The sequence below is a fragment of the Saccoglossus kowalevskii genome, chromosome 11, assembly GCF_978046115.1.
Source record: "Saccoglossus kowalevskii chromosome 11, keSacKowa6.1, whole genome shotgun sequence".
Classification (NCBI taxonomy): domain Eukaryota; kingdom Metazoa; phylum Hemichordata; class Enteropneusta; family Harrimaniidae; genus Saccoglossus; species Saccoglossus kowalevskii.
Genome location: NC_140651.1, coordinates 10,425,959 through 10,439,236, shown reverse-complemented (window position 1 = coordinate 10,439,236; position 13,278 = coordinate 10,425,959). Strand labels below are relative to the sequence as shown.

The window sequence follows — 13,278 nt, the reverse complement described above, 5'->3', positions numbered from 1 at the left end:
AACCCAGAGGGAACTAACTTAAGATGAACAACACACTATTATCAGAAATCCGGGAGAAATCCATGTTGACAAATATGTAAGATCACACTAAGCCAAACAATCGAAATACAAGATCTAGGTGGAAAGGAATAGCCAACAGAAATTAATATTATGGTCCCCACATCTTGGCAAGAGGAAAAATGTTGCCAGAATGTGACAGGGTGGTACAGGTGCAGTGACCAAATGTAACATCATACACCATGCATGTTAAACAGGTGATGCAGCTCTTATTAGGAAACATCAAAGAAGGCTACTAAATTCGCAGAGAGGAGACTGGGAAACGGGTAGAAAAAATATTGAAAGCAGGTATCATCCAACCGAGTTGTACTTCCTAGGTATCGCCTATCTTTTGGTGAAGAAAGATATGTTCTTTGTTGTTTATAGAATGCTGACTGATTCAATTCAATGTAACAATTAAAGATACACATCCAATCCCCAAGAATGGATGATTCCCTAGATTGTGTCGAGCTTGCTGGTTTTCAACTTTTAGCAAGTGGATACAACAAATAAAGCTGCCGTTGTTACTGATAGTGCTCTATATAGCTAGAAGTTAATAGCATTTGGTACTTGTAATGCAACTTCTATGGTATGTAATGGTTAGATTGCAGTGGGAAATATTTTTTGTTATATTTAGATAGTAATATTGTTTATGGTAAAGGTGTATCCAAAAAGTTGAAATGGTTGGAGATAGTGCTGAGAGTGGCTGGGTTAAAACTCAACCAATAAAATGTGACCTGTTCAGAACCAGTGTAATGTACTTGTTTCGTATAGTGCCGATAACAATACGTGTCGGGATTTACATGTGACTGGGATAGAGAATGTGAAAGTGCTTGCCACGAATTAAAGTGTGTGATGTCTACTACAGTGTTATTATATTGTATCTACATGGCAAAAAGGGAATATGTGTTCAATGTGTAAAACCGGAATAGGAACTGTCTTATCACAGACTAAGATGGAAAGGAAATGGTGATTGCATATGGCAACAGGTCGTTAAGAAAAAAGGAATGGAATTATTGTGCCACAAGGAAGAATTTATTGGCGGATTTCGTTAGATATTGTATGGTAGAAGATTCACAATCAGGACTGGTTATGCAGCTTTAATGTTTCAAGTGTTCAAATGAAGTTATTAAAGGTAGTGAACAGAATGCTGACAGGTTGTCAAGAAAACCATATTGACATTTGGTTGACAGGTGAAACATAGCACTGAGATTTCCAAGACTGGAGAGTATAGCATGAACTACTCCCATATATATATGACGGATACAGAAAAAGGTGAAACCAGAATTGAAGAAACCAGAATAGTGAACACTGAAATAGTAGTCATTAAAATGGAGATCAAGGTACGGCCATCAGGATTATAGTGTGACAGAAAACTGATGCAGAAATCAGGCGACTAAAGAGTCCAATGATGAAGATTTGCAGACTTTGCAGGCATGACTACGTAGCTTCAGGTCACATTGGTATCACAAACACTGTGGAGAGAGAAATTGACACGATTTAACAACCGATGTGCTGTGGTATCAGCAGTGTACACTGTGTGCAAAACATGTTTTTTTTAGTCAGAGGAAAGAGCATGAGAGAGCAATAGGATCATTACCTGAGACTCTTAGGAGGAAAAATTATCCTCTTGTTGGCGAGTATATTACAAAATAGATAAAGGCATATAGTAGCATACACATCAGTGTAGTAAGTAACCCTTGAATCATATATATTTGCAGAAACGTGTCAATTGCAGGAAAAAGATACATTGTAATCCTAAGAGCAATAGTTATATATAAAGATACAATTAGTCAGGATAGATCTGTCTGACTAGAATTTACATATTCCCCTGGTGAGAATGTCTTCTAGAAAAAAAAAACGTTCCAAGAATCTACCTTGTTTACTCCAAATTTGCTGATGCTGGGAAGATACATTACACTCATAGGCGTGATGATTGAGAGTAGGATGACTGAAAGAGAAGAATTATTAACAGACTATGCAGAAAAGCCGACAAATCATTTGCAGTGGTTATATGAGAGAGCCAGAGTAGTTCAAATACCACGTGCTGGAAAGCAGTTTGATTGTTTTATGTCAAACAGAGAGAAGTTAACACTATTAAACTTAGCTTCCAAAAAATGGTAGATGATGCAGAGCGAGAAACATCAAGAACACGGAAAATTTCCGTGAACCAGAACGATATGTAGCTGCTAATTGTGACCGGGCAGTAAACATGAGAACCAAGATGGCCACATGCTGAAAAAAACATATACATCCCGTCATTAGCAATGGGTTTATATACCTTTATCAGGCTCTGTAGTTAATGTACACAACCTTTGTATATTGCCTTGTCCTTTGTGCTGACACTCCATGTACACGGGCACCAGTTTAAGTTGTAGTCCCGTTCTGTATTGACGTCACAGTAAAAATTATACACAAAAACAACAGCAAAAGTAAAACGAATAATATTACATATAACAAACAAACTCATCAACCATTATAACCAGAACAATAACAAAATGCTGCAAGCTAAAGTGGTACACACCCCAAAATGTTCTTGATAAAAACCACAATGGATTGCCAATAAGTACAAGCTTAGTTATATTCTGGATACAAACAAAATGCATGAAGTCACAAACAATGCCAACAAATTTAAGGCGGGGGAGTCGTCACCTGTGCATGCGTCAGATGGCAATAGCGTGTCATTCTTTACAAACAAGCGTCTACCCATGAGCCTGTGTATTTTTAGCGTGTGTTGTTATCGTCGCTTGGGACTCAATTCTCACGCATGCGCAGGTGACGACCCTCCTGCTTTAATATTCAGACAAAAAGAACAACAACAACAAAAGATAATTGCAGTAATCTTAAAAATCTTTCTAGAAACAAAAAAAAAAACTGCCAGCAAGCATCTTTCGATCTGGATAATGTGAATAGTCTTGCCAAAAACACTGAGCTTGATACAGAATAATTGGCAAAGACCTTGCCAGCAAACCATCTTTGCATAATTGTCGTTACTATATATTCCCCCATCAGTTCGTCATTGTTTGACGTGATTTCCTGTGAAGTCGTCTGTTTAGTACAATTGTCAGCATATCATTCCTGCATATTGCACTACGCGACTTGCTTGTTTACACGATTATAATTTAAGTTCCTTTGATTCTACATCATCTTGTTTCCCCTCAAAGATTGTTTATTAACTTGAAGCGATTTCAATTTACCTTGTTACTCGCTATTCACACTTTTCAATATGCAGCTTAAGCACACCCTTGATATGCAGTTCTCTAAGAATCTGAAACTCGCACGGCATGTTATGTAGTTTTAATGCCTCCTTCCAATTACTGTCCTCGGTATAGTGGTATGGTACATAGTTGCCCTCTTTATCAGTATCAAATGGCCAGAATCCAAACAGGTTAAGCTCATCACAGCGTGTAAGCGCCAGGCTGACCAACAGCAATCCTAAACAAATCAAAAGTTTAATAGACAATAGACTAACCAATTCTTGAAAAACCTAAACAATCCAAAATTTGCGAAAGACTATAAACATATATATATGTTTTTTAAACTTGTGATTCAATCCTTATTATATCCACATAAGTAAAGTCTGTAATCATGTCTTGATAATTTGTCAACAATTGAAAACTAACCTGTAGTTACCCTTTTATTGCACAACCAAAATGTTTCAACTGCAAATAAGTAATTCAATTCAACTTCCAAGTCAGATAACGTAGTATTCTCTATTACATATGATAAAAATGAACGTTTTGCTCCTTTTATTGTCTCAGTCCGAGAAAACAATATAAGACCTTGATATGCATCGAGATCCTCCTTAAATCCGGATAAATTGTTGTGGTACCTATTCAAATAAATGACATATGCCTATTGTTTGTCAATTTGTTTTTGTTTTCATGCAAGTTGATTCAATATTGGTGAAATTATGATGATGTCAAACCTGTTACTAATTATGCTTGGATTAAAACTGCTCAAGTTTGTCTTCTTTCCAGCATCGTCCGTGAAATTACGAATTGAAGGTAGATTAGCCCTGCAAACAAAATATCGCATCAATGTATTGTTTTACGTAGACATAACGTGTTTAAATAGTCATCAACTGTTTGCGTACAACAACTCTTGTTATAAAACTTCAGTGAAAGTTTGAAACAATCTTGAACCAAATGGTCATTACTACTTATTATTCGTTGCCCCTAGTACACAGTGAAACATTCACAAAGAATGTCATATACCATAATGTCAGGATCACAACTGACATTGAATGATACTATAACGAATATGTAGAGGCATATGCGTCATCTAATATATAGAGGATATCTCATCAGTGACTCTACAATATATATTGTAGGATAACGAACTGAATATCCTGTTTATTCGATTATTCAATTTGCAGCTTCTAAGTGCTAAACCCCAACAGAGAAATCGTTAGTTTGTGGGCGCGTTTTCAAAGCACGGTAGAACTTTCTGGCTGATTAGTTTTTCTTGGTCTTCATAATTTTGTTATACGACTGGTTTAAATATCTATGGTTGGGTATGTCATTACCTTTTGTATTGTCGTAGGTGAATGACGATTATCATTAGTTTAGCCTATTGCGACATATGGTTATTTGGAGGGGGGGGGGGTCATCAATCTATTTTCTGTTTGGGGATGCCTAATGGCCCCGTCACACCATAACGTTTTGGTCAGCGTTCTCTGAACGTTTCAATCGTACAATTTCCAAGCGTTCTGGAACGAGGTAGACACATCCAGCGTTCGATTAACGAGTGCCTAAACGTATGACTAGCGTGTTCCTAACGCACGAGGAGCATGTAATGAGCGACCAAGTAAGATACCCCTGGAAATCATTTACGTGTGCTAACGTGTCACTAGCGCGCGACGAACGACTGTTAAACGTTAAGTGAGCGTGTTGAGCGTGTATCTAACGTTAGGTCGTTAATTTGACGTTAGTCGGACGATTTAGTGCGCTAGGGGTACGTTCAGCGGTCGTTGACAGTTCGCTAGTGAGTTGTTCACTGCAAAGCGAGCGATTGGTAACAACTAAGTAACGCTAGAGCAACGACTGACTAACGATTGTCGAACGTTAGCAAAACGATCGAAGAATGTTATTTAACGTTTAACAGCGTTTAAAAATAAACGTTGAAGAACGCTGGTCTCAAATGAGAACTTTTGTGCATGTTCAAAACTTTTTTTTGGACCAGCGTTCTCCGCCGATTCCCGACGATCAGCAACGATTACCGACGTTCACTAGCGTTCTCACGGCGTTCTTCTGGCGCTGTCCCAGCGAGTTTGGGAGATTAACAACGTTTCCTCAAACGCCAGAGAACGCTAGCCAGAACGTCATGGTGTGACTGAGTCTTTAGTAACATAATTACTAATTTTGGAGCCGAATAGCCCCTAAGACTTTTAAAATGTATGGGCGAAGAAGTTCGAAGTTGGGAGAATTTGGAATTAATACACCTTTAATAATATTGTGTAAAACTACCAATATCTCGAAATACTTACCCTTTTTCGCCATAGTCAGTCATAATTCCAAAAAGTAAATTTGCTTAAAACGGTAAAATTAGATTACCGAGATTTGTTATACATAGAGTGGAACATTGTACAACTGCTTTATAATACTGCCATAATATATGGGATATGTATATTCAAGGTTGATGATTTGTCCGGGGTTCCTTGAGTTACCGCAAGATAAAAAAAAGTAACTTATATATTATGCTGATTGTTCATACATGATAGCACAACATATCAATTGATAGAATATGCACAATACTTATAAATCCCACAGTATTTACGTTTCTCAGTTACCTGAAGACATAGTCGGCTTTGTCGATTTCTGCTCCACATCTACTGTTTTTGAGAATACCTCCATTTCCAACAACACTACATAGTTTGTAATGCATTTTGTCTTTGTTCTAAAAATAAAATGAATGATAATAAATTAAATGTCACAATTGATTCAAATTCTACATACATGGATCATATATCACCTAATTATTAATTAGTATGTTATGTTAATTGTTTTAGAGAATATGACATTCAATTTGATGATCTGACTTGTTGGGTTCTCTGGGAAATGTGTCAGATAGGATGTTTGGAAGTCCAACAATGAATATCTGTTCTAAGGATTTCACTTGACTTTTTGTTGTGTTCAATCATTAGTTACATTAGCATAACAATGTTCGAAAGGGGGCAATACTATAGACTGCTTGCGACATCTCGGTTATCATATCTGAGAATGTATTTCTGATTTGAGCACTCTAATCATAATATTTTCAGCTGATCCAAACAAAAAATAAGTACAAGAAAAATTACCAGAAAATAATATGCCGGGATTGTAATGCAAGAGTTATCAGTGGACGCAAATACAAATGCGCTTGTCGTATGGTGGGTGTATTAATCAATTGGTACTGGAAAATGTATTATAACAATAAATACGTTTAAGTGTGTATCAGCCTATTTCATCGCAAACGGATTGGCGGAAAGGGGGACAGTTCCCCCAAGTCCTCCAAGACCGAACTTTGGATGTCCCAATGCATGCAATGTGCACACACTGACGCAATGATAACGGACAGTCCAGTAGGACTGATCAGTAATCATCATCATTACGTTGGCGGACTTTGCAAAGCCTTATGTGAATTGACTAGAGCATCAAAGCTAGGTTGGCAGGACTAAAAATAGAGGAACTTTTGCATGAGCACGTATATTAAAACTGTGTCATGATGAATGAATCCTCCTGTGTAAAAATCGACACTCAAAACTCAGAGATTCCAGCCTATGCTAGGATATCTTTAATATTTAAACGAACAACCAGAGCCACATTTTAGGATTTATACACATATAAACTGTTACTATGACCTTTGATCTGAAAATGTGGGTAGTGGGATTATCATATGTGCCAAGTTTGAAATTTCTAGCTATTATCCTTTGTAGCAGAATTCTGAACATGCTTAAACACATACTGCGCCTGCGTGTTGTGAAGGTCTTGTGAATTACATAGAGAATATATGTGCCAATGTTGATGGCATTTGCTATTTGTCCCCCATGAAGTTATATTACATAGTACGAATATATACTGTGACCCTGAAATTTGTCATGTGGCTTAAATGAGGCACATGTGTTACAAGTTAAAAATTCCTAGCTATCCCTCCTTGGAGCTCAATACTGAACATACATAAATACGTACTATGACCTTGACCTCTCCCCGAAAATGCGCCCAGGTGAGTCGCACGTAGAACACGTTTTCCAGTTCTGAAGGCCCTGACTATGTAATTATTGTATAGAGTACATTCTGTGATTCCCTAACTATGGGGATTTACCTGGCCAGTAAACCCACTAGTCCAATCCAATGATTTACATTGAAATTTGGTAAGGTGAGGTAAGAATGACTTAACTATGTCAAATCCAATTTATGAAGTTATTGTCATACTAATAATTGATGACAAGCAGCCTGATATTCTCATATTACTGTGATAAATTCGACACTGTCATATGGTTTGGTTTTCTCTGCGTAATGTACGAACACGCATAAATTGACGTGTAACTTGCATATTGTTACAATTACTGTACCGATTAGCAATAATATTTTATGTTAAACGTCACAATTATATGCACTATATGAACTATATGCACCATGGTCAGGTGGTAAAATGTATAACTTACATGCTCAATTATTTTGAAATCAGTTATATACTTTCAACATTATCCTTTATTCTATATCTAATTGACCCTAGCAGTTTTACAAGTTTAGTAACATTACAATTTATTGTCGCTTGGAGGACAACAATGTTTGACGTATTTGTTTTTTTGATCGTGTATATATTGTACCAATTACAATATACAGATTCATTATACTTTGACTAATAATATACTTACTGCAGCATATTCAAGGAAATTACGGTATCGCCACTCAGCTGAAAAATTGTATCTAAGTAAATGTTGGTATAGTTTAAACCTGTAATGTAAATGCGTATACAAGTCAGGCACACAATGACACTTTATTCAAAAAATTGGTGCTATGTTTATTTAAAAATAATCCACATATGAGAGATTATTATATTCAGCAATATATTCTAGTAACACTATTAGACATTGTCGTAAACATATATAAAATATTCTTACCTAGTTTCATAAAGACGCGTTCTATTGAATCTCCAATTTTCGACATTCATACTTGAATCAACAATTATCTTATTTTTGCTAATAAAAGAATATATGATACGTTGGCATAAAAGTCAAAGCAAAAGCTTGAGCGTGATATCAATCAAATTAACAAAACAATATTTATTGAATTTCACTAAGCATTTAAAGTAGTAGCAATAGTTTATGTTATCTTAGCATTTGGTCCGTTCATTAACATTGATTTAATCTAAATACGCGTGTGTTCATTGTATCTTGTTTCTTTCGCAAATATTTGAACATTATATATTTCATAAGCATAAACGTGATGGGCGGTGTAGTAAACACATAATGTAATTACAAACATAAATCATCTTACCGAGTGTCATGTAAACTAGTGCTGTTCATTGTCCAATATTCGGCATCTCTGATTGTATCTTCAAGTATGTATTTTCTGAAAATAAAAATAAATATTTTAACATCAAATAATCCTTTTTGTGCAAATTTGCCTTCAAGGCTGTCATATTGTTAACTTAGAGGAAGGAACATTTATTGATAAATTGAGTAGCACAGGGGAAATTCTTCTTCTCTGGGGGTTCTCCAACACGTGTCAGGGGGGAATTCTCGTCTCTGTCTCCATGTCTCGTCTGCTTGAGGTACCGGGCCGGGAATGTCACTTAAGCTTAACAGTCAGATAAGACACACACAACGAAATACGTTTCAATAGCCACATCGAGAACGCCTCGTCGGCGTCTCTCCCCAGCACTCCCCAAGACTCTCTCGCCTCGTGGAGTTCCCCCCCTCTCTCTCTGCGACCAAGGACTTAGACCGTTTATTACGTATCAAAACCTAACCAATTACAAAGCAGTTAAAAGACTCTAAGGCGTGGTCTTCAATCACACAGCCAATCACACCACGTACTGGACACGTCATATCTTTTGATTAATCGTTCACTATACTAATAAACCACAAATACCAACTGTCAGAAATAGTAGTCCAGATAGCGACGGTTATATCGTAATTAGTTCCAAATCACTGAGTCTAAATGATGACAGATGAGTCGGTCAACAGACACGCGAAAACTAATTCATGACATGGGTGTTGTTACCAGTCATAGATACACCATTGTCAAAATTACAGTCGTTCTCGTTTATTTTGAAAGGACTACCAAGCGTTACCTAACATTCAACTGTCTTGATGTTTTATTACTTTGGTATTGATGTGTTTTCAATACAACTACTAAACCCACAGTATGGTAATTACAATTATATTTGCGTATCAGCCGGATGCTTGTCCAATCTGAGTGCATTACGAATACCACGTGACCCATGACCCATTCTATTCAAAAGAACGGGGTTGATCTCATTCTAGATCGTCGTCGGCTAACCAAATGTATTTCCAGGCGGAGACATGGGGTTGTCACGTAGCAGCCAACTTATGTCAACGTGTTGTATTTTATCTATCGATTGAAACCTTCACAATAAATGACGTATATTATAACAACTATACTGTGTGCGCATAATTAATTCCCCTTACCAAACGCAAACACAAACCTAACTACTTTGTGACAGTGTGTTCAGTGTACATATTCAGTCCATTTGGCATCACATTATTCCTTCATAAGTGCAATGTCAAATAATTGACCCACTTATACCTCATACCAAATTCCACATATATACATACAATAATCTATTGTAAGAAATATAAATGAGCTGTCAAATAAAATTTGAAACATAGGGGCACAAGTTTCCATCATACAAAAAATGACCCAGCTTCAGGGTCAGCCAAGCGTTTAAATGGTTGTATGTTAAACTGGCAAAAAACAATTTTTGGAATACCCGCTAGTTTCAATAAGTCGCTACAAATATATAGTATAGTAGTTTGATATGATTTTACCCCACTTACAACAAGACTTGTGCGAAACATTTCAGTATTCTAGAATTTCTTGCTGACAACATCTTTGTCGATTTTGAAGGATATATTCACGAAAGACACAATTATTGGTTCACAATTATTTTTTCGGGATCAACAAAATATATGCAAAGCCGAGACCGCCTAACAAACAAAACAGAAGAATAAAATGCGCATTTCCATAACCATTAATCAAACGCCCGTAGTAACCAACCACAAAACAACATATAATTACCACTATACTAAATATAAAGAGACATGTTGACACCTGACATGAGTTCTTTTTTATTATATGAGGTTGAACGCGAAGCGTAGCAAATGAATGTTCGTCGCAGGCCTCGGTAATCTAAACAGAATTTTGTAGATGAACGCATGGATCCCATTGCAGAGTTGTCATCCAGTTGTCAGTGGGAGGTCACTCTATATTAAAAACTTACACCATGTGCGTTCTTGCTAAAAAAATAATAGGCGCCTAGGGCTGGCAGCACATTGGCAAACCATACCCCCTATTGCGGACGCAATGTAAATTTAATACCCTCTAGAGCAGACATATTGAAGAAAAAAACACCCCCTATTTCAGACACATATTGAGAACATCCTACCCCATATTGCGAGCATTCTCTGCCGTTTTTCACTGAATACAGTTCAATTTGTATTATGTGTGTTATCCTGTTTCGTTTCGTTTCTTCGATTACAATATTAAGCCTTCCCCGTATGCTCGTGTTGGAAGTGGCGGGTAAGTCCCAATGGGAAAGTTCAGACGGAAGTTTGCGGTCTAGTCGGGGCTATGGGTCCGCCAATTCGAGGCCTAGGGCGGTGTATGGGAGTGGTTGTTGCAAGAGCGGGCCTACAGCGGGCGCAGTAACCCTGTGAGTTTATTTTCTAGGGGCCTATTGCAGACATTAGCATTTTAAAGGGGGACCAATTAGCCTCCCGCGCGGGCCCGCTCTGGAAGGTGAAAAATACCCCGCTTTCCCGCTAAATTTGGAACGCACATGGGGTAGTAACAGCATATAGAGTGAACCCCCCGGGCATCCATTACGATTGCAGTGTAATGTCTCGTCGTTATTGTAAGTTAGTCAATGAGTTCCCAAAGAAAAACACTGCTCCACTCCAATTCAAGTTTGTTTGCAATTTCGTTCTACATGAAGTTTGCAAGAGTCGTTTTGCTGTTCTGCGTTAGGGTTACAAGTGTTCTCGACCACTCAGTAAAACCGGCAAGTAACCGGCTATGTTAAAACGATGTAAATATAAACCGAATATACTGTATGTTTACATGTTCTACTCGACGATGATAAGCATGTAGTAGAAGTGTTTTTTTTCCACATTCACTATAGGAATATATAAAGCATGCATTCAACTAGAAAAACAGAGACATTATTGTCTAGCATGTTGATACATGATACAGTGTGTTTTATGTTCTTTGTGATTTTATAAGTATTTGTGGTTAGTCTCGAAAGTTGGAGAGTTGATCTCGACTCCCAGCTGCTTCACGACGGTGATTTTTTGGCATAGGTATTTTCTAATAGCTGCTAATAAAATTTGGCAAAGATAGTTTGACTTTAGAAAATACGACACAACTCTCCCCTTTGTGAATTCTGACACGGGGTATCATATTTCAAAACAACGTTGATGACGCTTTTAAAAAAAAGTGTTATGAGGTCAAAATCTAGGTCACGCAACAGTAGACTTCTTCAAGTTTACACCTCTCCCGGACATCATTCATTGGAACCGAATGTCCTGCGTCTCGCCTCAGATGGCTGATCACTGCATGTTCTATTCACGTGAATCACAACCTCTTTGCCATGTTTTTCAATTCTATTACTGCAGTTGATAATCAAATTGAATTCAAACCTTTTATAGTATTTCTAAGTACCGCGAACATAATTTCTGTGGTCTCATTTCGGTTTCTTCGATAATAACACTTTTCCATTTGCACAGTGATCACGTCGAGGTCACGACTTGGTTAGCCTTGCTCAAGTGATTCGTAACCAGTTCTGTGATTGGCTGTTGACAAAATGCTGAACAGGCCACGCCTCCAACTGTGCCATGCGTTCGGGCAAACCGTTAGGAAATCCTAAGTCAATTTGTGTAGTTTTCTTGATTTATTCTGCAGATATCGGTAAAGTATTGGTAAGGCTTTGGCGAAATGTGAAAGAGCAACTAATAATCTTCAACCTGGTATTTTTTATAGATTTTATTTTTCATTATGTTCGTCTGTTTTTTTCAGTTTAAAAAAATATGAGCTGACTGGAGCCTTCATCCCTTGTCTATTTCTTACACTAGATACCAGCCGATAACCCCCCCCCCTCGCTCATGGGGAATGCGTACAGTTGATCATAGTTCCTAAATTCCTAGGAATTCCTAACGGTTTGCCCGAACGCATGGCACAGGTCATTGGCTAGGAGTGAGTAGCTTTAGTCGCGGTGCAACGTCAGAAGGCAGAACTATTGAAAAGTTGGCCAAGGAAAGTTCGAGCCAAATATATCAACCACAGAAAGTAGAGTCTTTAACCTTCAACGGCAGAGCTATTAACATTTCAATGGAGGTTCGAAAGCAGAAGTTGAAAAGGCCAAGCGTTTTTTTGAATTATTCATTCAGACAAACAACAAAGCGTACAAAACATTTGTGCGTACGTGAGTCACCTCACCTGTGCACTTTTATTGCAACCGATTGCATACCGTCTGAGTGGTATAATTAACAAACACTTCAACAACCCACACTCACAGCTACGAATCTCACCAAGAGTGGTGTTAGCCTTGTTATACTTCGTTATACTTGTTCTCCTTTGCAAACTGTCCACGTGTCCTGGTTGCCCAGTTACAGTTGCGCTGTGTACTATCAGTCGCCATTTTTATTCTGATATTTGGTTCACCGTTAGCGCAAACAAAGGGATATAGGTAATATTCGCATATCACCGTGGGTTTTGTTGAAAAGTCACTGAAAACTAGCGAATCGACTAAACAAACTAGTAAAACTCGTTAAATGCGCGGTATAACTCGCGGACCTCCAGTCGATTTTTTTTTCTGAAACCATTTGGGTTCAAACCGGTTGCGTGCTCATACCATTGACCTTAGAAGGTCTATGCTCATACAAACGCTTATTGTTGAACTTTACACAATTACTTGTAATAATTAATGACGTACCTGTTGGCATTGCCCTTGATGTAACAATATACTAAATCACTGGTAAAATAATACAGTAAGACAATTGTGAAGATCCAAAATAGT

The 13,278-nt window shown here is 37.6% G+C and overlaps 2 protein-coding genes across 2 annotated transcripts; both read right to left on the bottom strand.

Annotated features, from left to right (window-relative positions):
- Positions 1 to 3,244: 3,244 nt before the first annotated feature.
- LOC146736176 (alpha-N-acetylneuraminide alpha-2,8-sialyltransferase-like) lies at positions 3,245 to 5,547 on the bottom strand. The gene is made up of 4 exons (XM_085505185.1): positions 5,525 to 5,547; positions 3,965 to 4,054; positions 3,660 to 3,868; positions 3,245 to 3,471 (listed from the first exon to the last, which is right to left on the bottom strand). Exons 1-4 carry the CDS (start codon positions 5,545 to 5,547, stop codon positions 3,245 to 3,247), a joined length of 549 nt encoding a protein of 182 aa, XP_085361311.1.
- Positions 5,548 to 5,815: 268 nt separating this feature from the next.
- Positions 5,816 to 12,900, bottom strand: LOC102800526 (uncharacterized). Its single transcript, XM_078007977.2, has 5 exons — positions 12,827 to 12,900; positions 8,517 to 8,591; positions 8,141 to 8,218; positions 7,895 to 7,973; positions 5,816 to 5,934 (listed from the first exon to the last, which is right to left on the bottom strand). The coding sequence occupies exons 1-5, from the start codon at positions 12,898 to 12,900 to the stop codon at positions 5,824 to 5,826; spliced, it is 417 nt and encodes a 138-aa protein (XP_077864103.2). The 3' UTR covers positions 5,816 to 5,823.
- Positions 12,901 to 13,278: the final 378 nt, after the last annotated feature.

Bases quoted from the DNA above. Each gene is read 5' to 3' on its own strand.
- LOC146736176 (XM_085505185.1), bottom strand. From the start codon at position 5,547: ATGACTGACTATGGCGAAAAAGG. The intron at 4,055-5,524 runs GTAAGTATTTCG...TTTTGTTTGCAG, and splicing joins ACTGACTATGGCGAAAAAGG to GGCTAATCTACCTTCAATTC. The intron at 3,472-3,659 runs GTTAGTTTTCAA...TGATTTGTTTAG, and splicing joins CAATAAAAGGGTAACTACAG to GATTGCTGTTGGTCAGCCTG.
- LOC102800526 (XM_078007977.2), bottom strand. From the start codon at position 12,900: ATGGCGACTGATAGTACACAGCGCAACTGTAACTGGGCAACCAGGACA. The intron at 8,592-12,826 runs GTATAACGAAGT...TTTTATTTTCAG, and splicing joins CAGTTTGCAAAGGAGAACAA to AAAATACATACTTGAAGATA. The intron at 5,935-7,894 runs GTAAGTATATTA...TTTTATTTTTAG, and splicing joins ATTTCCTTGAATATGCTGCA to AACAAAGACAAAATGCATTA.